The sequence below is a fragment of the Haliaeetus leucocephalus genome, unplaced genomic scaffold (assembly GCF_000737465.1).
Source record: "Haliaeetus leucocephalus isolate CR32 unplaced genomic scaffold, Haliaeetus_leucocephalus-4.0 Scaffold450, whole genome shotgun sequence".
In the NCBI taxonomy this organism is placed as follows: Eukaryota; Metazoa; Chordata; class Aves; order Accipitriformes; family Accipitridae; genus Haliaeetus; species Haliaeetus leucocephalus.
In genome coordinates, this window is record NW_010972886.1 from 8,800,895 (window position 1) to 8,825,588 (window position 24,694).

Below are 24,694 nucleotides of genomic sequence, written 5' to 3' on the forward strand. Positions count from 1 at the left end.
TTTAATAGAAAAGAAGAAACTAATAATGATAACACTAATAAAATGACAACAGTAGTAATAAAAGGATTGGAATGTACAAATGATGCGCAGTGCAATTGCTGCCAGCTAGTCCCCGAGCGGTGATTCCCCGCCCCCACTCCCCAGTTCCTATACTAGATGGGACGTCCCATGGTATGGAATACACTGTTGGCCAGTTTGGGTCAGGTGCCCTGGCTGTGTCCTGTGCCAACTTCTTTTGCCCCTCCAGCTTTCTCTCTGGCTGGGCATGAGAAGCTGAAAAATCCTTGACTTTAGTCTAAACACTACTGAGCAACAACTGAAAACATCAGTGTTATCAACATTCTTCTCATACTGAACTCAAAACATAGCACTGTACCAGCTACTAGGAAGACAATTAACTCTATCCCAGTTGAAACCAGGACAAAACCCCACTCCTGAGGCACACTGGCAGATACACCTGGGAGAGGAATGGACTGTCCTTCAGTCCTGAGGGCACCCCAGACTCCTGTCACCCCAAGAAACGGGTAAGTGCCTTAGTCCTCTGGTGTGGTGTCGGTGTGAGATACCTCGTCCACCGCAGGTCAGTGCCTGCACTGAACCCCAAACCTGCTTTCTGCTGCCCCCCACGTAGGCGAGCTTGGAGCAGGGGCTGGTTGCGGAGAAATGCCTGGCAGCTGCCAGGGAGTCTTCGGGTCGGGGGCAGACACTAGAAGGAGATGCAGCTCATCGGCTCCCCACGCAGGTACCCCATTTTAAAAGCCCACAGCAATGGTTTGCCCTTGCTGAGCTGGAAAGCTGGAGGGTTGGAGCGGGTGGGAAGCCACTCACTTAAGGAAGGGGTAAGTAGGGCTCTGTGTGTAGCCTTGACGTTTTGGGCCAGAGGCATCTCTTACTAACATGTCACAAGTGAGAAAACGAGCTCTTACAAGGTAGGTGGCAACAAAACTGGAGCAGCTTTGGGAGTGTAACAGTGGCATCTCCTTGTGTCCTGCATCAGGTTGATGCACTGACAACTGGAAATGTGTGTACAGGAGCCAGCAGTCTGTCAGTGCAGGGCGAGCACCGTTGTAGCCTGGAAGGGAGCGGAGCTGCCGGGGAAAGCATTCGCACCGTAGTCTTGGGTGCGTTTCACCCCTTTGAGCGTGGCGCTTGCTGAGCAGACACAAATTCAATCCCTGGGCTGGCTTTAATTCTTCCACTTCTCCTTTCTTTGCGTTTCTAGTGCCCCATGTCCCTGCAGCCATTTGTCCCCGAGCAGCAGCTGGTGCACAGAGGCCTGTGCCCCACTGCTGGCTGCTGCTGGCTGCTGCGCCGGTAACATGAGCCAGTTTGCTGCAGCTGAGATGCTATGTGCGGCATGTCAGGACGGGGAAAACTCACTGCTTTTCTGTCTGGTTTTTGGTTTGCTGTAAATCCAAAATGGAGCAGTCATGTTTCTGTGGGTGTAGGAGGCCCGGCAAAGCATGTGCTGGGGGGGCTGGCAGGGGGGTGACTCATGTGCTGTGCACCGCAGCCGGGGCCAGCCCGAACGGCACTCCTGGGCTGCGCTCCCGGCTTTATTGCCACAAAAGGCTTTAGCCAAAGACAGGGGTGAGATCTCCCTCCTGGCTGGCTCTGAAAGCGAACACCAGTCACCTGAGGGGGGGGAAGAGGGCACTGATAAATGCAGTGGATTAAGATATCAGATGTTTCCTGCTGGGATTCAGTGCCCTAAAGGACAGTGCATTATAGGTATTAAAACTCGATAGATTCCACTCTCGGCTAGCCTAGCGGCACCCAGGTGAGCTGCGTGAACCACACGGTCCGGCTCGGAGCTGCGGCTCAAGCCATGGCAGAGCCGAGCACCTCTTGGCACTCGTAGTCCAAGAACGGCCACAGAAGAATGTGGCCACCGAGGGCACCTCTCTGTGTCCGGGACAAAAGCCTCAGGCCAGGAACAGGCCTCCCACAAGGTGAGGTTTCTCTTGTCCGACTGGGCTGGCCCTCCCTTGTCCCCCCTGCGGGGAGAGACCCCTCTCCTGCTGAGCTGTAGGGTCTGTCCCCCTTACCGAAAGAACAAAGCCAGAGTTTATTTTAACTGTTTATTGTATAATATAAAACTACAAAAGTAAGACTGCTCATTTCCATGTACATTTGTCCAATTGTTTTTTTGATTACAGCCCATACCTACATGTGAATACAGTAATCTGGTTTCAGATGTATATGTCTGTAATATTGCATAGAAAAGGCACAGCTCTAAGGTCTGTGGGAGGGGAAGGGGAAATACAGCCTTTTTTCTTTTTTTTTTCCTTTTTTTTTTTTTTGACAATAACAAGCCCTGTTCAAACAACCATGCACTGAACATGTCACACTATTTACACCTTTTCCAGAATCTTAGCCTTTACAGGCGCTAGTATGGATTACGCTCAGAACTAGATAGGAGTCGAGGTTGGGATTTTATCTGCAATTTGTGTTTTTAAAGAGGTTCCAGAACTTGCATTAGGCTTATTTTCAGAAAAAGAAAAAGTGCTTAAAAAAGAACTAATTTCTTCAAAAATGTTCAGTCTCATTAATTAATAGCACTGAAAGCAACTCACACAGAAGCAGGATACTGAAACCTGATGGGGGGGGAAAACCCCAAAACAAAACCAGAAGATTCCCAGTAAGAAGAACAAAAAGTTCATGATGTGCTGGAGTGAATTAAACCGTTGTCAGACAGGACCCATTACAACTTAACCAACTTAATGGTGATAAAAGTGTAAACTTTGGATTCAAAACATTGGTTTTTAAACTACCCAGGCTATTACCACACAGCATTGAGGAAAAAACAAATTACCTTTCACAAGGTCCAAATTTATTCTTAGCGATTGCTTCAGTCAGTGGCTTTACTGTCTTGCTGTTCTAGCTGGCTACAGGGAAGGTGCCAGATTGATGCGTTTATATAGGACACTGCTCGACGATGTTCTCCTGAAGAGGGAAGTTCGCCTTCCTTTGCATATAGGGCTGTGTGGTCCCGTCGGGCTCTGGAAGGGGACCTGTGGTGTCCAAGGACGGGCTGGTCAGACGCACAGAGCAACGTGGGTAGCTTGAACTTGAGCAAGCAAACCCTCTGCCGCACGTGCAAATTGCGGTCGTGACTTCTTGTCTGGCCTTACCTTCTGACAATGAGGTGGTGTCAGCTCTGTTGCAACTTCTGGGGCTGGAAGTAACATCCTGCAACCTTCTTCAGCTGTCCAGCCCCAGGGACTTCAGCTGGGCTTCCCGTGAGTGTTTTTTAAAAAAAAAAAAAAAAATCACCTTTTTCAAACATTTACCAGGCCAGCATGATGGAGATGATTGCATATGCTCCTGTCTCCTGTTGCAGATTCCAGCAGAGTGCTGGGGGAAGCCAGTCTCAAGAAGCTGACAGGGTAGGAGCCTGACTAGGACTAATTTTGAACATCAAACTGTCCCTCATCCATACCTTTTTTGCATATTTCAAACAACCAGACCCATATTAGAAAAGGGGGAGGGCAGGAAAAAGTCATGTGAACCATGCATATCCTGACTGGAACTCAATTAATTTTCTCTGAATCTGGCTCCCATACCCTTTTTCATACAGATTTACATTCCTACAAGAGAATACATTCCTACCATACATTCTGTACATGTTACAATCCAGATGTTGTTAGCTTCACAATAAAATAAATATATTTACAGAAGGAAAAAAAAAAGAATAAATAATTTATGAAAAACAAAAAAAATCACTTCAAATCCAAAGCCCTTTTATTCTGCTCCCATCTTGTCACTTCATTGCACATTAATGTCAATCTCCATCCCTGGTGTAGGTCTCAGAGATGTTCCATGCGTGGCTGCTGTTAGGACCATGGCAAAGGCCACGCTAGAGACCATGCGGGGAGAAAGCCACAGCTGAGCCCTTCCCTCCGTAGCCTGCTGTGGTTACAGAGCAGCACCAGCCTGCTAACCTTTCGCTTAGTCCCATAAGTCAGGTATGTTTATGCCCTATGGGATTCCTGTAAGGACTCTGCCATAGGATATGCACGTCAGCACCAAGGATACACAGACATTGTCTTCTGAGTGGTAAAGTGGATTTAGAGCTCGTCTCCTGTTCTGCGGATACAAAACTTCAACTAACCCTGCTTAACAACACAGCTCTCCAAAAATGGCATTGATGTGAACTCTTGCCTAGCATATGGTATTTGTTTAAATGCATAAGTAATCCAAAAAAAAAAAAAGGGGGCAGCTCCAGCATATTGTAAATCAGTTTTTAACCATGGTAAGGCAAGTGCTTACCAAGTTACCGTGTGAAACTGTTGATGTTACCAGGTGCCTACAGGTTTGTGCCAGACACACTACCCTTGCATATTAGCCTTCCCAGTTACTCCTGGTACAAGAGGTGCAGAATCCGGCAGGGCGGTTTTGTTTTCCTACAAGGGCTGAGCAAGGTCCAGTCACTGCTGGGTGCAAGATGGAGCTGTCTCCCCTCCTTCCCCACCCCCTCACTTCCGATGGTCCCTAAAGCTACACTTGGTCAATGGTTTTCTGTTTGAAGCAGTAACTTACTCTTCCCCTCCCCCCCCCCAGTCTGTGTAAGGAAACAACTGCAAATCCATCAGCATCCCACTGCTTCACTGAGTTTGGCTTGGAAAAAAGAAGAAAGCAAACCCACCCCTTCAGCCAGTTCCCCCCATCAGCCCCACATCTCACCCTGGCACATGAATTAGGAGCCAGAAGTGCATTTCATAATTGTACATGACGCATTTCATTTTGATTAGGAGTTCCTTCATTGCAAAACATATTTGCTTTTATACTGTGTCTGTGTGCCTATCTGTTACATCTATCTAGCTATATACTAATAAATATACATGGCCTGTTTTAAAGTGCCAATTTATAAAAAGCCGCCTCCTTAAAAGGCAGACAAGACCCAATTTCATCCATGACAAGAAGGGAGCAGAATTGACTGAACATTGCCAAATGACGTAAAACATAATTTAAAATTTCTTAAATAAATATAAAAGTTATTCCTAAAGAAGCCATAGGCATGTCAACAATATAGGTTGTAACCGGCGCTCAACAGCTAAAGTACCATTGAAAAACTAAAATGCCATAGCAACTTCAGCAATAGGCATGATACATCGCAAACTTTTTTTTTTTTTTTAAATTAAATGTACACCACAATGAACTTAAAAAATGCTATTGGTGCAGTAATGAGAAGACTTCTCAGGTGTTACGGGGAAATGGGACCATGCATAGAAAGCTGTGTCTGTATATTAATTGTAAAACAGGTCTATAAAGTGTAAAGCAGGTAACACAGTTGATGCAAGAAACCAACCCTATACGAGATGCCAAGGGATGTAACACGACTGGCTCCAGTTTCAACAGCAATGGATATTAAAGCAAGTCCATCCAGTGCAGTTAAGAGATGAGCTTCACTGCAGTAATACTGAAGTTGCCTTTTTCAGCACTTAGCACAGTGAGGTGGGGAGAGGGAAGGAAAATGCTCCAAGAAAGGGTGAGTGGACGCTGTCAACGCCAGTCTTCTGCCCGCTCCGCACATATGCCCGTTGGTCAGGAAGTGGGCAATGGGCACATTCCCCCTCAAAACCATTCCCCAGAGCTTCGGGTGAGGAAGTGCTGATCTGCCGCCATGTTAAGGCGCTCCACGTCACGCGGGATGGATGCCCCAGCGCTGGGGTGGGGAGGCTGCAGCCGTGGTGGCGCTCAGGACCTCTTCGGGTGAAGTTCCACAACTGTTTCCTGCCAACTGCTTCACATATGTGTTGGAAAAGGACATGGCTCTAAGTTTCAGGAATCACAGTAGTGCGCAGTGGGTACAGCAGGGAGCAAACACTTGTGAAACTCCTGCAGAAGCAGCTCCCAGCCCTTTCTTAAAGCACTTTTTTGTTTGCATTCAGGGAAACCGACTGCAGGCTTATTTGATCCAATTTTCTCTTTTGCACCATACACATATAAAACATTACAACTCTGTATAAAAGTACAAGTGGTTCTTGTACATCTGAATTATGCAGGAACTATGTGAGCAAATCCTATCAAAATAGCTATTTTTTGTGTGTATAAACAGCATTTGTTTTTAGAAAAAACAATATCATAAACTGCAGAATCTGTACAAAAATATAAAATAAATTTGGGCAGCAGTTTCTAAACAGCCATGTAAATGCAACACTTAAAGAGGAGCAGGTTAATGCCTCCAAAAGGCTGAATTGCTAAGTCAACCTATACAGGGCTAAAATGGTATTGAGATTATCTAAATAATAAAATTTTTCACCTCTTGCAATAAAACTTATAGAAAAAATAGACAAATATGCACATGCAATTTACAGCTTTCCCCAACATAATCCTTGTGCTTAGCTTTTACAATTTTTTTCTTTTTTTTTTTCTTTTTTTGTAATAACATAACATTGTCTACAATACATATTCTTTCCTATACCAGGATATTCGGTCTTCCTTGAGGAACCACTTCAAAAAAAATACATTAGAAGTGGTCATACATGGATGAAGGCACTCCAACTCTGCTTGAAGCAAAAACTAGTGTGATCCTTTTCTTTTCAAAAAAGGCAAGCAAGGACGCATGCACAGTGCTGTGAATCGGGGGTGGGAGGGACTATGGAAATACTACCAAGTGTATATACTGGTACTTAAAATTAAAAAAACAAAAAGTTGCTATATTTCTATATTTTAAGACCCAACAAGCACCTCCATGATGTGATCCAGTTCTGTAAGGTCCATTTTGAAAGGCTGATTTGGAGTTACTGGTTGACTGCTGTACGGAGCAAGAGTTTTTAGGAGCTCATCTGCTGAGACAGGTGCCATTTTTGACGCAGCCCCCGTGGCAGATGTGCAGGGGTCAAAATCATACATGGATGTATCAATGTCAGCAAACAGAATATCATCCAGGGTCAAGTCTGTGAGGAAACCTGTGGAAGTTGTTATCTCAAAGTTGCCAGGTAGTGAGTCCATGAGTTTTGATTCGGCCGTTCTGCTCTCTGGGAGGCCCTCGGGCTTTTGAATGTTGGACTCGCTGGGGTGGTCTTTAGAGTCATCGGCTGCTGTTTCGGCTGCTACTGCCTCTGCGGAGGTAGGTGCTGGACAAAGCTCCTCGATTTCGTCCAAGGCTGAGGAGAAGCTGTCCTTTACTGGTTGGAGAGCAGGAGGTGGTGGTTTTGTCGGACCATCGTGCTGGACAGTCGGGGAAGTGCAAAAAGTGTCGTCCTCAAGCAAAGAGGCTGGGGTGAGGCAAGACTCCAGGGGCGTAGTGCTTACGAAGTCAGCAGGGAGAAGGGGCTGGGAGGCGAGATGGCTGAACGCCGGCTGGGCCTCGCGGAAGTTGTCGCTGAGAGGGTCGGCAGGCTGCGAAGCGGTCACGAACACGGGCCTCAAGCTGCCTTCTTGTTTGAGTTCTTCCTGGATTCGCCTCAACATGTTGTTAATTAAAACTGTCTTTTGCAAGCTTGGCTCGGTTAATGGCCTGTGGTTATAAAGTTTCATAAGGGAAATGTTGAAGATAGTCTGACGCTGTAAGGTGTAAGACACCTTAGAGGGACCATCAGTAGGAGACACCACTTTGCCTTCCAACCCATCTTCATGCTCGTCAAACTTCCGCTTTCCTCCTTTCCCCAACATATATCTGAAAGGAAAGAGAAGAGACCAATGAAGCCAGCAAAGCTTGAAGCCTGTTCTTCCCACCTGAATCACCATCCCAGTCCATCTACTCCCTTGTACATGCAGCATGGACAGAATGGCCGCTCTGTCCCCTCCTCGCTTACCCCTAACAGTCACAAGTGGAAATCTGTCCACGTAAATAAATCACTCATGGCCCACAGCAGCATGATTGAGGAAGCAGAAGCCGCCTGAACACAGTGCTGTGGTCCATCGTGTTTAAGCACAGCTATACTGGTAAATTCCAAGCAAGAATTCAAACAGCTTCTATAAAACTCAAGCCCTTGCACACTTGGCAGCAAATTTCACTCTTGCGTACATTGAGCATATGGTCCCCAAATACCTGTACGTAGGTGCACAAGCTACAGATACCATACTGAACGTTTGTTTAAATTTCCTGTCTGATGCGGTACTGTGCGTGGGAATACAGACGTAATACACCAAGGTTCTTATAACTAATTTCCCTTTTTATTCAAAAGTGTGTGCAAAGGGGGAAGGGGACCAAGGCTCAAGCAATTGTATACCAAGAGAAACCTTCCTGGTGAAGTCGGGAGATTCAACCTTTTAGCACACCAGGATAGATGCATAGCTGACCTTGTGGGTTTATTTAACTGATCACCTAAGGACTAAACTACTAGAGCAGGAAATGCAGTTATTTCACTCGGAATTAGATAAATTACAGATGAAGATGATCCGTCAGGTCTTTTAGTCTGATCCCCAAGACCATTCTCTGCACTACGCTCTGCTGCTGCAGCCAGGGCCTTCAATCCTGACAGTGCCTGGGTCCCAGTTTGAGGATGGGGACATCTGCCTAGAAAGCTTCAAAGGAGTTTGGTGTCTCCTGAAGCACCGAGCACCCCACTCCAGGACCTGGGCCCCCAGGAGCACCCCTAGTTCCACACTCTGAATCCACATGGGAGCGTGGGCCCTGCCTGCCCCTTGCACTGGCGGGGGGGATCTGCTGTGTCCCCGCCTGCACATGAAACAATGGCAGCTCTGACAGAGGGCTGGGGTGGGCTGTGCTCTCACCCCCTGCTCTTCTGGGTATGGGAAACATTTTCACACAGCGGTGTTTGAAATCCTTTCCTCAGCTTCTGACTGGCTAAGGCAATGCCAACAGCCTTTGCTTCCTCCCATAAGACTTTCAGGAGCTTGCTAGCCACAGACAGAATAGCTTTTGCACCACAGCAAGGATGCATCACTACAGATGCACTATTTATCTTTGCTTCTCTCCCAGCAAAGCGTGTTCCTCACTCAGGACTACATCCATGTCAGGTTTCATTTGAGAACAAAAGAATGCCGTAGGGCTTTCTAAAGAACAAAAATCAGCATAAATGCATGTGCTTTTCTCCTGGTCAGATGGCAGATTTTGAAGAAGGAAACAAAGGGTATTTTACCAAACTTGCCCCACATCATAAATCATTTCTGAGCTGAGAGTAAGTAGGGCAGTTCAATCCCCAGTGCTGTCTCTTCCAGGATGTTTCAGAGCACCTGGAAGTGCTCCTCTACACAGCACAGTCCCAGCCTCATTTTGTCACCATTATTTTTGTGACACGAAGATCCCCCCAAATGCAGAAGAATGAAGGAATCGCTGTGCTGTGACAGAGGCACAACCTAATGTTATACATCTGAACTGGGAGGGCATTAGGGTCAGAAACCCTCTGCCCCACACCACTACCCACCTTTGGTGAGTAGCCAGGGTTTGGTTTGTTGAAATATCCGTGATTACTTGGGTGAAACAGCACAGTCCCTGTGACAGGCACTTCTTTCAGTGCTTGTGAGATGGCAGGTTCCCTTTGTCTCTCTTCCCCACTACCTGCATGGACCCAGTTTACCAGACAGGCTGTTTTATCACATCTAAATCAAAACTAGAAGGAGCAGAGGCCGTTAATACACTCACTTGCCTGTCCCATGGGCTGCATCAAATCAGCTGAGGAAAAGTCCTGCGGAGACGGGTAGGATCGCAGGCCTCGCAGAGGAGTAGCCCACGTTTGGCCTGCTTCCACATATTAGGGCAAATGTTTGGCTTTCCTCTCTCATTTTTCCAGGTAGAGTGGTGAGGTGCTGGAGCGCTAACCCAGTTGCCCTTTTAATAGGATCAGACAGCTCCCTGTTTATCCCTGCATCCCTCCCTCCATTTAACAAAACACTAATAAAGTGGCATGAAGATTTCTGCCTCGTTTTAAAAAAAAAAAAATGGAAGATGCTTTCCAGCCCCAGCTACCCAAAGAGAAGTTGCAACAGACATATATATCTTTAATGCCAAACGTGACTCCTCTCGTATGAGCTTTATTACGCAGCTATCATCTAGGAGACAAAACTTACCTTCCTTATTTGAGTACAAGTCCCAGTTCCCCCAATGGGATCCGTGCCTGCAAAATGACTGCACCAGGCAGGTCTAACACCAATTTGATTGTCATACACCAGTTCTGCAGACAATGTAGCTAAGGACTTGCAAAAATCCCCAAGACTGGCTGACAAACATTTAAAAGCAAAGAGCCCTTGCAAAGGGGGAGAGAGGGCAAAAGAAGCCAGGGTTTCAGTGCAAAAAGAAAAGAGCTTCAGAAAGTATTTGCTGGATGTTAAAGCCAAAATCAGATTGGGTGAAGTGAGCCTCTTCTAGTTAAAAATAAGTCCCAAATCCAGATCATTTTCTAGCATATTATGCAATTAAAAAAAGAAAGGCGGGGGGAGAGAGCAAGCTGAGCAGAGCTGAGGAACGGGTAGGCTGCCATCCAAGCTCCTTGGCCAGCTACCAGCGATCCCCGCGCCTGGAATCTCGGGTGAACAAAACCCCTGAAATTTAGCACTACTGCCGAAGTCTGGTTTTTCTCTGCTCCCTAGTGTCACTTCCATGGACTAATCCAGAGCTGTGCACGTGGGTTTGGGGCGTGAGGGGGGGCTTTGCTGTTCAAATGTTCATGACGGACACGCTTCCTTCCACTTCGGACAGATAGAGCAAGAAAGGGAGGACCAGGCTAGCAAGAATCGAAACGCCTGCCCAAGTCCAGCACATTTTCAAGGCAACAGTGGGTTAGGAGGAGAGCTAGCAGCTTTCCGTTCCTTCATACTATCTCCTCCTCCTGAAAAAAGACAGACTCTGTCCTAAAGACATACCAATGCGCCTTCTGCAATGCTCTATTTAAAGGAGAAATTTTTAAATGGCTTGGGGACTATGAGAGTTTTGAAGTTTGTCAGGCTCTGCCAGGAATGTATAAAAATATTAACTGTACAAAGCAAACCTTTTTCCCTGTGATAAAGAAAACAGACCATTCGGGTGGCCATGCTCGGGTTCCCTGTGCTCAATTATTAATTACTATTGTCAGGGGACATCAGCAGGCATTTCGAATGAACCCAGTTGAGCCCATTTGCATCCAAGATTCAGGTGCTGGTAGTTAAGACATTTTTTAAGCTGATCAGTAAGAGCTATGGAATCATTAGTAAACACAATGATAACCTCACTACGTCATCTTCCAGGAAGCTTAGAAATGATTCAAGGTTTCCTGTATGTATGACTGTCAAGCTTTCACATCTCACTCGATCTTCACATAGCTTGGTTCAGAGCTTGTCCTTTTAAAAGATGAAATAGTTCAAGCAACTCCCAATTTCACCTACTAGCTTTTCAGCACAGCTTTCAGTTTCCTTTTCCCCAGTAATGCTCTGTGAAGCAGGTTTAACCATTAAAGCAGCAAAGCAGGATGCCAGCCTAAGCAAGGGGGTTTTATTCCCCCAAACAGGGGGCTCAAATGAGCACCGCTAGACTCTCAGCTTTATAAAGTTTTATTTTATTCCCTTCTCAGGCACGCAAATGGGAATTGTAAAAACATTTTCCTCCAGTCTCCATAAATCACTTTATTCATTCTAAGTAAAGCAAGAAGGCAGTATCTTTTTAGACCAACTGATAGAGTTGGTAAAAACAGACATGCTTTCAGGCTTGCAAGCCTTTCTCTGGATCTCCATAAAGGAATTTTATAGTTTCTGACCATCAGAGCTTAAGACAACATTGCCTGTTTGTTTTTTACAGTTCAAACCATCTCTTCTTGCCTTCAACCGTTTCATGCCTACATTAAAGAGACCAATGTTGTACATCTTAAGATACTGAACAACATTAAAAAAAAAAAACAAGCTGTACAATATCAACATTTGATCTGGTTCAGTTCTGTTCATCTCAAAAACTTTGCTCGTAGCCTTTCCAGCCAAAGCTCCTGCTGGGAAAACGAAAACGCCAAACTTAACAGATTGGGTTGGCCAAAGATCAGTACAAAATGAGATATACCTGCACCCTCCCAAGTGTCAGAAGACAGAGTTGGCCTACCAAGTCATATGGCCATAATGGGGACAGCAAGACAACATCAACCCACCAAAACATAAGACTGGACAGGCAGCAACAAAGGGTCACGTCCATGGAGGGTCTTTTGTGCATCTATTTTGGCTGAGCAGCAATCCCAGCCAGATGTATTTCTGCTGCATTTCCATCCATCTGCCAGCAAACATAATTTTGGGGCCAAGCGTTAAAAGCTGAGATGGCATGTTGCTTTGTTGTTGTTGTTTTAATAAAGGGTGTTGCAGGGTTTTGGTATGCAAGTTAGTTTTCAATGTTACTTAGGTATGTGGAACCAGAAAGCTGAAGAAAAGCAATGGAAAAACTGCATTTATCCAGGGATTGGGACAGGGGGAGTTACTTGGAGGTCTTCCTCAATATTATGCACCAGTTGGCTCCCACTCTGGAAGACCCAGACCCAAAAGCTGAACCATTGTTGCTGAGATGCAACTTGCTTTTTTGGCCATTTAGGGTGATTGCACGCGCCTCAGAGCCAGAGAAACCCTAGCATTGTTTGGGAGTTGGCTTTTCTTAATTGAAAAACAAAAGTAATATATATTTTTTTTTCATTTGCATGTCATTTAGCTTCCTTTTATTAGCTCTGCATGCTCTTCAGACAGAGCTGGAAAAAAAATGCAGTTGGGGCTCAGTAGAAGAGCTAATCAGTCTGGAGCGGGTGGTTCTCTGGAGTCAACCATCATCGATTAAACACAGAAAAGCTTGTGCAATGCCTGACTATGTCTCTGAGCCCACTTAGTGACGAATCCTTCGCTCTCCAGAGGACAGAGGTACACACACATCACGAGAGAAGTATTGTATTTATCGATTGTACTTAGGATGTTATACTTTGTCACTGCTGGACTATTTCTGAAGTCTTTAATAATTGGGAGTTCGGCATAGGGAAGCACTAGATATGTAAAAACAGAGGGGAAAAGTGATTAGGTTATCTCACCAATAATAAAAATACCCTTTAACTTTAATTCTCAAAGGCTTTTAACAGTTTAGTTTAAGATGTCTCTCAAGACTGAGGGCTTCCCTTGGAAATCAAATCCACAACCCGCTAGTCCCTCCCTACTCATCAAGGCAGACAGGAAGGAAAAAAGAGGAACCAAATACCAAAAGGGACAGCAGAAAAGGATTTTTAAGAAGTCACATTTCCGCTCACATATTTACACCACCCTATAAGTAGGCCTAAAGGATGAACAGCTTAATACAGCAAGGTTCACTTCTAGAACAAAAGCCATGTTGCTTAAAAAGGTAAAAGCATCAAACCCCAGAGTCCACAGGCAACCATTCCTCTCCACACAGCCAAATGCCAAAAACGAGACGTGAACAGCAGGGGCTCGTGCAAAAAGTGGAGTTTAAAGCAGGACTGGTTACTTTCTGAAATCTTGGGTAATTAAAACCACAGGAAAGAGAGAGAGAGAAAGAAAGAAAGAAAGAAAAAGGCAACTTAGGGGAATTAAAATAAAACACTTACTTCACACATACATGTGCACAAAAAAAAAAACAACCCACAAAAACCACACACCCCCCATAAAAGCCCCCCAAACCGCAAAGAGAGTACTGAATTTGTACGTTTCATTCCCAAAACAAAGTTTCCCAAACTTCAGGTGTAAATAAACCCCACCAGGGTTTCTCAGAGACTCTATCCAGTAAATTATGCAAGCGCCTTCTGTGTCACTTCTGGCACATGAAATATTATTTTCCTCTCCTCCATCCCTCACTCCTCATCCTTGAGGGTTGCATTGGCTGTATTCTGGCCCAACGGTAGTCAATGAATGTTTTGTTACTGACTTCAGCAGGTCCAGGATTTGGCATAGATAGCTGCAGGACCAAAATAAAAAGGCCTTTTGTGCCAATTGGGTTTAACTGGCAAGAAGAGGACTAGATCCTCTGAACTAGCAGAGGCAGGCTGGGTTGCCGTGAGGCATTTCAGTGCTGCTGCATCCAGCCTGAGGGACCACCTGAACTTGTAACCAGTCCCCACGACTTCAAAGCATCTGTCCCCTAGAGGCAGGGAGGCAAACAGGTAAACCTCTCTCTCCCCATCCCTGTTTCCACATCCCCAAGGCCATGGCAGAGAGATGGAGAGCAGCCACATCTCAGGAAGACCCCCTCGGGACAGGACCATGGGCTCAGCCACCGCAGAATGATGCTCCTTGGCCTGCAGGATCCTGGCAAAGCAGAGCAAACCTGCCCCAGCAGCTGGGAGCCAGCCTGCTCTCTGAGAGCGCAGGCATCCTCCTCCCATTCAAAGCTGGAAAGGAAGAGAAACAGTGGAGGGGAACGCCAGTATAAATCTGGCACCCTCTCCTAGCCTCGCTAAAAAACAAGGAAGAAAGCTCAACAGCCTCGGTGTCAAGGTTTAACTCCAGGACTGGAGCGAATAAGCAACATGGACTTTCAGAGGCGACAGCCACAGTGTGATGAAAATCACCCCTCCTTGAAGATTTCATCTGTTGACACTGGGGTCTTTAAATCCTGGCACAGCAGCATCCCCGGGAGCTAGTACAGCATGTACCACGCAGTAACGCACGGCTACTTTCAATATGCTGCAGCTGGCTCGCAATTTGTACACTGACGGGTGGTGTGGGTTTTTTCTTTTTTTTTTTTTTTTTTTTTTTTTTTTTGCAAGGCTGCTTCTCAGGCTCTGATGCAGATTTTACTTATTTGAGTGCAATGCGTCCATGTTGCCTGGCTAGAGAGGACTCCTGACAACTGCTCCCTGGTAAGAACTGGGTCTCATGTCACATATGAGTTAAAAAAAAAAAAACAACCCAACACTAGAAAAGAGGTACAGGGAACAGAGCTGTGCTGAGGTTTCTGTCCTTTCCAGACCCTGTGCTCAGACATTCCCCATTTACAAGGTTTGTTTTCCCCGACACTTACATTGTACATTAATTCTGGCGGCTTGAATGAGGTTTAATAAGCACTTACAAAATTCTCCTTTAGAGCTATATCAAAAAATTGGCCTCCTGGGTAGCTCTGTGCTTCCAGAGAGTACAGGGAATTGTTTTTATGTTTGCAAGGCTGTTGGTGCCAGCAGTAACTGTAAGTGGCAGGTATTTCTCCTGTATATTTTATAGGGACCTAACTTGGTTCCCATCTCCTGTGGTGGATGGGTGAACCTCAGTTCTTCCAGAAGAAGCAGAGGCAAGCAAAGCTGCTCTGCACCCCACTCCTGCATTTAGCAAGAAAGGCAGCTTCCCTCTCCCTACAGAAATGCAGCCTTAGCCCCCTGCTTTAGGCACCTGTAAGTGAAGACTAGGGGAGAGCAGTTAGCAAGCTGAGTCACAGGGGTCTCTTCTAGTCTCAAGTTAAAACTGAAGTAAGAAGGGAAACCATAGTGGGTGACTTTCAGAGGCTAATCTAAGCAGGAATTAGTTAGGGACTGTGCAAGGATATCTCCTGGCAAACACAAGACAAGACATCAGAGGGAGCTCAGACTCTCATTTGCAGAGCATCTGAAGTCATGCAGTTCTCACAGGGGTTGACTTTGGCATTCGGAGCCTGGAGTCCCCAGGTCCCCAAAGGAGTGTCCATGTTAATCAGAAAGTAAGGTGAAGCCTTCCCTAGCAAATAAGCAAAGCAATTATAAAACCAGTCAATAGTGTAACGCCAGCCAACGTGTTCCAGCGATATTTTGAAACTGTAATCTGATCCTACTGTTTCCATCCTCGTGCCTTGCCTGCTCTCCCTTGTTGCATACTGTACTATTTGAGGCCCAGAGGGCAAAGCAAGCTCTTGCTGTTTGTTAATGATCAGAAACTGCGTTTTGAGCAAGAGCTCTACGTGCACCACCCACACTACTTTCTTGATAGTTTCTTAAACTTGCAGCCCATGGAAGCCCTGCTAGAAGGCTCTCTGAAAAACAAAAGCGAGCAAAACAACCAAAAATATGACTACAAACTCCACTTCTGCCTTCAGTTTCCAGCTCCTTTTTACCATGCTAAAAAAAGGCAAAGCCACAGTCGAAGGCAATCTCCAACTCTGTAGTGTGTTAAGTCTTGCAGGAAACATATGCTTCTATTAAATTGGAAACAGTTTCTAATGCTGTCAGTTTGCTAAATGTAACATGTTCCCTTGGAAGAAGCGGAGCAGTTTTAATGTTTTTGACTAACTGCACACACCAGAGTATGTCTGATAAAGCTGGAATGGGCTCCAATAAATATAGCTTAGAATAAATTACTGCCTCATTAAGTAATTGTTTGGAAAAAGGAGAGCAGGTTTTCTAGATTATAGCTGTGTTATTAAGGGTGTTTATAATATTAGGAATTCTATCAGGGTAGCAGAACGTAATGCAAGTTTAAATCAGACAAGCACTTGTTAGCTCGTTAAACCATTAAAGACTACCCTGGCAGAATTAGAAGGTGAACAAGACTGCACAGGTTCTGTATGTGAAAAGCTAGCTAGGCGTATTTCAAACCAGCTGCGAGGCTGAAGTTGAGCAAAAGCTCCGAGCAACTCTGACAACTTCTTTTCAGTACGAAGCAAGAGGGGGGGTATAGCTTTGTAACATAACAGGCCTAGAAAACATTTATTCAAAATAGGTTTTATTCACATACAGGAAGGCAGTTGTCTTTACTAGAAAAAAGAACAGGTTTGGATTACCCAGCAGAAGTAATTTCTATCTCAAAGGTCTCACACAGCCAAAATGCCAATTCTCCAATGTTCTGCATCAGACAGGACTTCCCATCCTTACAAGAGCACCCAGCAGATGCAAACAGGACCCCAGCCAGCCCTTTTTCAGTCTTGTCCTTAACTAGAAGTTTTATGAAACAAGCTTTCTATGACCACTAATGCTGCCTCAGCCCTTCACAGGCTTGGTGCAGATGCGGCCCTGCTGACCACCAACCCCAGCAGTACCTGCTTTGAGCCAGACCAAGGTGGAGGATTCCCCCCTTTCCGCTACCAGAAGCTGTTTTGTTAGGGTTAGTCACTGTGGGGAGAGAGATTTTCAGCAAGATGGCAAAGCTGCCCTCTCCCTCAGGTCACTTCTGTGCCAAATCCTCTTTACATCCTTCCCCAGGATGGCTGCATGCACTGTCTACTCACAACAGCACCTGTGCTACCACACAGGAGCCTCCTCACTGGGGATCAGCTCGCCTGAGATTCTGTGCTTCCGAGAGCCACCCAAAAGAGCTGGGCTGAGGTTATTCTGAAATTTGGGTCTCCACGTGGCAGCATTAAGGAAGCAGCCAGGCCTGCCAAGCATGAATCAAATTATACTGTGCTGTGTACACACAGGCTGAGCAACTCTGCTGCCAATATCAAAAGCTCAAGGACTAGGAGCTGCATTACACACCTGGGTATCAGTAGTAGGAAATCAGAGCTGCAGTAAATAAAACCAGGCACAGCGCTAGGCCAGATCCTCTGACTTTACTATGTGATTAGCTGATTATTCAGCAGACTCTGCTTGTTGTCACCCGAAAAATATGCGAGGGCTTCTACGCACAAACCTCCCTGGGATCAGCCAAGAAGCTCCCCCTGCTCCACATGGCTGTTTCTTTTCACAAGTCCGGCACTCTGGGCCTCCTTGCACAGGAGCAGGAGATGCTGGTCCCACAAGCAGGACCACGGCACGATGAAATCTCCCCACCAGTGGGCAAACAGCCATGCTGGAGCCCATGCGCGCAGCTCCATGCTGGGAGAACCAGAGCCATAATCTCTTCAAGAAGTGGAGCAACAGCAATTAAGACGGCTGTGTACTGCTTCAGGGCCCAATTCAGCCAAGGGCTGACTGCCTTCCATTTCTTCCTACTGCAGAGCCGGCAGGCATCAGCACAGTGAAAGCGCTGGCTAAAAAGAGGCACCTTACTTGCAAATTAAATTAAAAACAATCTGAAAGAGCTAGCGCGGCCAACAGAAAGTGACACAGGCTAGCAAACACACGCTCCCTTTTCACTGCTAAAATTACATGCCTGTAATGACAAGATGCTACTGGTCAGACTCTAAGGGAGAATGATGAAATAGCAAGACTGGCTATACATCCCTCCTCCCCTGCAACATCGCTCTGAACAATAGATTATGGCAACATTGTGTTATATTGTACAAGACATCTCTATTGGCACATGCATGTCACGGCCCAGCTGATATTTTTAGCGTACGTAGGGACTGAGTATTGTAGACCCATCTTCACTGGATGTAATTCCTACAAAGGTTAATGAGCATTGTGCGTGCATCCAAGAGAGACGAGACCCCTTTGTGTATAATAAGAGAGTTTCTCTCACATAGGTATAATTACTTGGACTGAATCCTTGCTTTCAAGCGTATTGTAGCATCTTTTCCCCAAAGATACCTTGTTTTTCCCCCTTGTCATAGACCCTTAATAAACACATGGGGGGAAAAAAATACCCACACTACTGTGGAAAGAATTGAATGGTTTGCCAAAAAGTGGGTTATTGCTCTGAAAACAGTGTTGAATAAATTATCACAGTCAAACTGAAAAGCAGTGAATAGCAGGGGGAAAGAAGAGGAGAGAAAAAAAACTTCTAAAGAAATGTATACTGCAAAATGCAACATACATCCCAGCAATGACAAGTCATTTTAGTTTCTGGCCTGCAGATTTTATTTGCTAACCAGTTTCTCGCTACTGAGAGTTAAAAGAGGAGAAAAGAAAGGTGTTTCCCTGGCATTTTTTAAAGCAGCTATGCAGCATATGAGTTGCTTTCAACATTTTTGCTTAAATGAAATGAACACAGCCCTGCAAACAAATATATTCTGTGAAAAAGCACCCACTCACCCCCAAGTTTCCCTTAAAGAGGTGGAAAAGCTGTTGGATATTTCTCCACCACCAGTGAAAACAAAACAAAAAGAAAGGTAGTTAAAGTTTGACATGAAAGTTTACTGAGACAGTGTTAAGTGATGTTAGACAAGATGATAACTGTTGGCCTTTCAGTCCAGTGTACTAAAGCTCTTGCGTTTGTTGAAATACAGCATGTGTTTTCACGTCCTACGAAGGAGCCTACTGAAAACTGATAAAGTGAACTTTGGCCAGCCTTGAACTATTCTCAACCTGTAACAGCTACAAGTTAGAGACGAAAGAGATCCCATTTTTCGTGGCACCTGCTTGATTTCACAATAAAAACTACTACACCAAAGCAATACCCTTTAAAACAGCCACCATGGGATCCACGTAACATTTGTGTAGTCATTTAAACATTCACAAATAAATTGTTTAAACTTATATGGGGACACCCTTTTAATAGTGTATCTTAACAACATGTTTATTAAACCTGTATTTCGAAGCAGGCTTAGTACAGGTCAATTAACATGGAACAAACAAACTTAACCACAAACTAAGACTTTGGAAATTGGGAGTAGAAAATACAGAAGGAGAAGAGATCAGGAAACTGAAACTAAATGTCCTAAACTTCATTTCATATTCAGGCAGGCACAACCCATTCACCTCACCCAAGATAGTATTACACTGATTCTCCCCACAATTAAAAAAAAACCCACACCACAGCACATGTGTATCACGTATGTTCCCCTGCCAGCAAGGGGAAGCACAGCAGCAACAGGAAGCTTTACACTATATGTTACATACACAGAAAACATTCTCTCTCTTCTACTCATTCACAAGTTATTTGTGGAATACTTTAGTTAGGGGAGGAAAGGGGAAGGGGTTGTTTAGAAGAGCCAAGTTTGCCAAACAGACCGAATAGGAGGGTAAGGGAGACCATGAGCTAGATCACAGGAGGGTAACCTAAGCAGGTTATTGTACCCCTGGGACAGCCAACATGAAAGTACCCTGGTCAAAATCCCTCGGACCGCAGCACAGACTAATAAAGTGTAAGTCACTCCTCCTACACAGGGACAGGCAAAGGCACAAGAACGAACTGGCAACAAATCATGCTATGCCAAAAAATGCTTAAATAGAGTGGCTTTTCTCTCACATGCACACAAATACACACACACAGAGCGATAAGAAAGCAAAATGTTACCACTGTTTAAAAAAACACTGTGGTTTGCGCATGAACACCAGTCTCCTATCTTGATGAAATGTGTATTTTTAAAATATGCAAATGATATGCATGCACGTGTACACGTATCTATTAAACGCTTCTTCCAAGGGTGAAAGAGTGCCTGTGAAACACATGAAAAGTAAAGAGTTTGTGGAGGCACCGGAAGATGATGATGTATTTCTGAATTAGGTTTTAAAACTTCATTTTACAGCTACCTGAAGTTAAGACAAAGCTGCCTTTAGGCATCTCAAACTAGTCAGACCTGCTGTAGCAGTTGCAGTCTGCTTCAAATATGCCCTCCACGCTCCTTTCAACCTCCACCCCAACATATATCCGCATAGTTTACCTCCAGTCATGGGTGGTTCTTTCTATAGTGCAGTTCACTCAACCTTATTGCCTGCCTGGCACGACAGGAGTTTTTTAAAGACTAATGTTACCAGCTACTGTAAGAAACTGTAAGAAAACAGCCAATAATTGTCAAGTTTCCATTAAAGGTGAGTGTGGGTCAAACAGCACAAGGGTTTCCCAGGGAGATGGAAAATACAGGATCGGGAAAACAGTTGTGTTTGTTACAGATCATCCAAGCAAGTTTTAGAGCGAGTTGAGATCTTTCTACCAACTCAGGGTTCCTTTGAAAAGAGAACTTCTTTCTTCTGCTACTTCCATATACTGCCCAGTTTTAAAAATAACAATAAAAGAAAACCACCCACATTTGCACTTTTCTCTTTGTATTCTACTATATTAAGAATACAATTTTTATTCTAACTTCACTGGGAAGAGCAGCTGTCAGATGAAATCCAATATATCTTACTGGTGTGAAAGAAAAGTAAACAGGCTTTGGCTCCTAATAATTACACAGACTGAGACTCATGTCATTCAACGCCACTTAAAACTCAATTCCAGAGCGGTATTAACGAGAAATTCCTCTTTAAGCCCACTGCTCCTCAAAACACTGATCATGTTATATAGGTTGGGAACTTCAGACGTTTATGGCAACACCTACGATTTTACGTACCAAGCAGAGCAGAGTACCAAACCCAGCCCCTTATTTGGAAGAATAATGGTTTTAACTCGCCCAGTGCAGGACTCTGAGCATAGTTTTAATATCACTGCAGCAGCCTGAATCCACAGTCACTCTGATGTGGTGGTGGCTGCTGTCTCACTTGAGCTAGCTGAGCCTCCACTCTCAAAGAAGGGACATGTGAAAACCAAACACTCGCTCTCTGGTGACTTGACAGCTTCTTCAGTCCTTTCAAGCCATCTTGCTTGTCATCATAACTTAAAGCCATTCCTGAAGACCAATGAGGCTGTACCGCCAGCTGCTCAATGCCCCTGGAGACTGCCCCAGCTCTCCCTTGGAAATGTCCCTCAAATCAGCTCTTCCCCACCCAGGAATTCCCCTTTGCGCCAGAGGAATCTCCCAGCTGCAGGTCTAGCACTTCTTCACAGCTCCTCCTGGCCACTTTGCAACAACACCGAGCATTCATCGGGAGCCATCAGTGAAGGAAATGCCACTGTGCAGTTTCTATTCTGCACAACACCGCACCATTTAATACCCAGACAGCCATGAGACAGCGGGCAGGGACCCTGCTGTGATCGGTGCTGTACAGCTGCAGGACATACAGGCCTACTTCTTCCACAAAACCTCTGCTGTCTCTCAGCCACACGTTTGCTTTGGACGCTGTTTTGCTCAACTTCAGCACAGCGAACCACAAAGTTAAGCACTGCATTTACAGGGCCTTCTTTCCCCACTTGTGTTGAACAGTCAGCATTGTTATCTTATTTTTTGTTATAGTGTTTGCATTGGTAATGCTGAACAAACCTGAAGCCTCCACTACAGCAAACACAAAAATTGACTTTGTTCATAAAAGAATTAAAGAACTAACACATGTTGAGGTTCTCTCTCCATTTACAGAAAACAGGCATTTCTTCATGACAGCACAGTTGCTCTGACGGACAGAAATTTAGAAATAAAACAAGTGGCAGAAAATATGCAATTACATCCCCCTGAAGAATGAGCGCTGTTCTCAGATTGGCAAATTCCATTTTCGACAAACTATTAATCAGGAAAAGATTCATCTACACTGAAGATCTGTGCTTACTGCCAACCTGCTTACATTTAAGCTGGACCTTGCTCTCTCCTTTGGAACACTCCTGATCTTTGGACCTGGTAACTGAAAGCTGCCGCTTCTGGCACCGATTTGTGTGCATGTGCATGTTAAGGCACCATTGCAACTGGAGCTGTCTTCTCATGAGCCAGTTACCCATATAAAGCTGAGTTAAAAGAAGGTGTCTCTCTTGCCACCCAGCCCTTATAAAAAGTAGATCACCAGCAGACTACTTACACTTTCAAAGTACTGCATTCTCCTTGCTTGACAGATTACACTGTAAGATGTTACATAAACGCAAAAATAGTCACAAGTATTTTGGATCACCTGTCTAGTGTTAGCACTGCCAGAGATGAACTGTGCCAGGAGTGTTTTACATCAGTGTGAAAAAAGTCAGAGTTCCTAAAAAAATTTTTTTCCCTATGAATTATTTATTGGAAAAATAAAAGCAGCTTCTGTAAATGATGGCAAAATCCTTCAAACTAGATATTGCATAAGATCTGTTGTACTTCATGGAAGCTAAAAAAAAAAAAAAAAATTAGAATATGAAATTTGAGGTTTTCCTTGATATTAGGACATGATCTCAAACTCCCCGATGCCTCCCAGGCAGACAATTCAAGTGCTTGGATTACTTACATTATTATTTCCACCAAAACACTGAGAAACTGTCATTATTTCATCTTTCCCACTAAAAAGAGCAGGTGTATAAAGGAATACAATTACAATTCTTAATAAATCAGCACCTACAGACGTATTTAATGCTCTTTAAGACTGCTTCATCTACAGACAAAACCTGAAGTACCTACGGCTAGCAAGTTTCTTTTTGTTTTTAATCAGCTTCAGAGAAAAAGAAATCAGCTTGACACGAAAATCAAAGCTGTGTTTTAATATGCACAAAGTCTAGCTTCATTCGTTAGCAGTCCAATCCAGTTCCTGCAGAAAAGGAGTGGGTGGTTTTTGCTACCAACTTAAATGGAAGTAGGATCAGTCACGAAAGGAGGAAGATCTACAGCTGTTACTTTAGATGCTGCAATACTTGCCTGGACAATGGAAGTATTCCCTAGGACACGCTCTCAGATACCTGTCTGGCAGCACAAACTGCTAATCCTCCTCCTATCTCTACCACCACCACTAGCTCATTATGTTAAATCAGATTCCAAAGATACCATCTTATTATGTAAAAATGCATGCATTTTAACTTCAAGCAGAAAGGGCTACTTTCAATTTACCCTGCTTAATCAACTGCTTAATTTCTACAGCAATATAAGTACAAGCAGCAGCAATCTTTAAGAAAGCACAATTCATTTCTACAGTTCATTTTACCATGTGAAAGCTTCCCATGCACTTAGATGGAAACTGAGGTGCCTCTGCCAATTTTGTACCCTGTGAGAAGCCTGTAAGACACAGGCACCTTCATTTGTGCAGGGGAATCCCTAAAAAAAAACAGAATAAAAAGGTAGGAAGTGTCATGTCAACTCACACAAATAGAAACTGTTTACTCCATTTGAGAGACACAAGCTGATGTTAGGGGGCAGCCAAGCCCTCTACCACCATTGTTTGAGCAATAGCATATCCTACGGTGGCCAAATCCAGCACCCACTGACAGCAGTGAGAGCCACCCTGCTGACTTCACCGGGCACTAGCTGAAAAAGCCTGGACTTTCCTGATCCCGAGAGCTTTGGGCTTGTCTGAACACAGACTGCCACACGCAACAGCTCTGGCATACTGTGCTGAAGTTCGGGTAAAGGGGCTGACAGCTCCCCCAGATGCAGATGAAATGGGCAGATTTGCTTCATTTTACACCGGCAGCTGACCCGTAGCTGTAAATGAGCCACCAAGGGTCCCGGAGGACTGCACAGAAACCCCTCCACAGATTTTCAACAGAAGTGGCTCTGGGTTTTCCAGCTGTGCTTCACAAAATGCAAGAAGTAACAGCAGGTGACTGCACTCCTATCTTCACACTTTAGTATAACTTATCTTTCCAGATCCTGACACACTGACATGAGTAGAGCAGAAAATGCTCTAAATGCAAGAGGCATCACAAAAGGATTTTTTTCAAGCGTTCCCCCACCCTGAAGGAAGTCCCAATAAACAGTTTTTTCACCATCGTTTCCAGAAGATGAACCACCCTGCTCACAAAAGCCCCCCAAATGCCTGTTTCTCCGTGCTGGCAGTGCTCCCAAGGAAGACCCAAGTGTGCTATTGCTCAGGGAAAAGACACGCTAATCCCCTGCCCTGCTGCCGCCCTAACACCAACCCCTGGAAAGGTCCAGCCAGCGGGGCCAGCCAGGTCCTGCCCAGCCATATGTCAGCTTTGCTCCAGTGGCGTGAGAGTCTCCCCAGGCCCTTTTAGCTCTCCTGGCACTACGGCACGCACTTTTAGGGGTACCCTGAAGTCCCCGCTCTTGCTGGGAAAACGGATCAAGGCAGCAGCCTCCCGGTTCAAGGGGTTCCCCGGCACACACGCTAACTTACCGGGATAAAGCCGATTTTCCTCGAGTCGGATGTAGCACGGCTCTCGGGAGCACAACCGCCTGCACTACCGGGGGCGGCACAGCAGCCCCGATAAGAAGTATACTCCAACTACACGCACGCACCTGCTTCGGCCCGGAATCCCCGTGCGTCGGCGGGGGGGGGGG

At 45.1% G+C, this 24,694-nt stretch overlaps 1 protein-coding gene across 3 annotated transcripts in view; it reads right to left on the minus strand.

The window, feature by feature from the left end:
• Positions 1-2,043: 2,043 nt before the first annotated feature.
• SERTAD2 (SERTA domain containing 2) overlaps positions 2,044-24,694 on the minus strand; it is a 23,180-nt gene continuing 529 nt past the window's right edge. Inside the window, exons 2-3 of one of the 3 annotated variants that reach the window (XR_774828.1) lie at positions 5,312-7,624; positions 2,044-3,236 (exon numbers count right to left, since the gene is read on the minus strand). Coding sequence is in view for 1 of the 3 variants with exons in the window: in XM_010574760.1 (XP_010573062.1) it covers positions 6,676-7,620 (945 nt within the window). In the remaining 2 variants the exon portion in view is untranslated. Of the gene's footprint in view, positions 7,625-24,694 lie in introns of all 3 variants that reach the window. The other 2 variants (XR_774827.1, XM_010574760.1) reach the window with 2 other exon arrangements.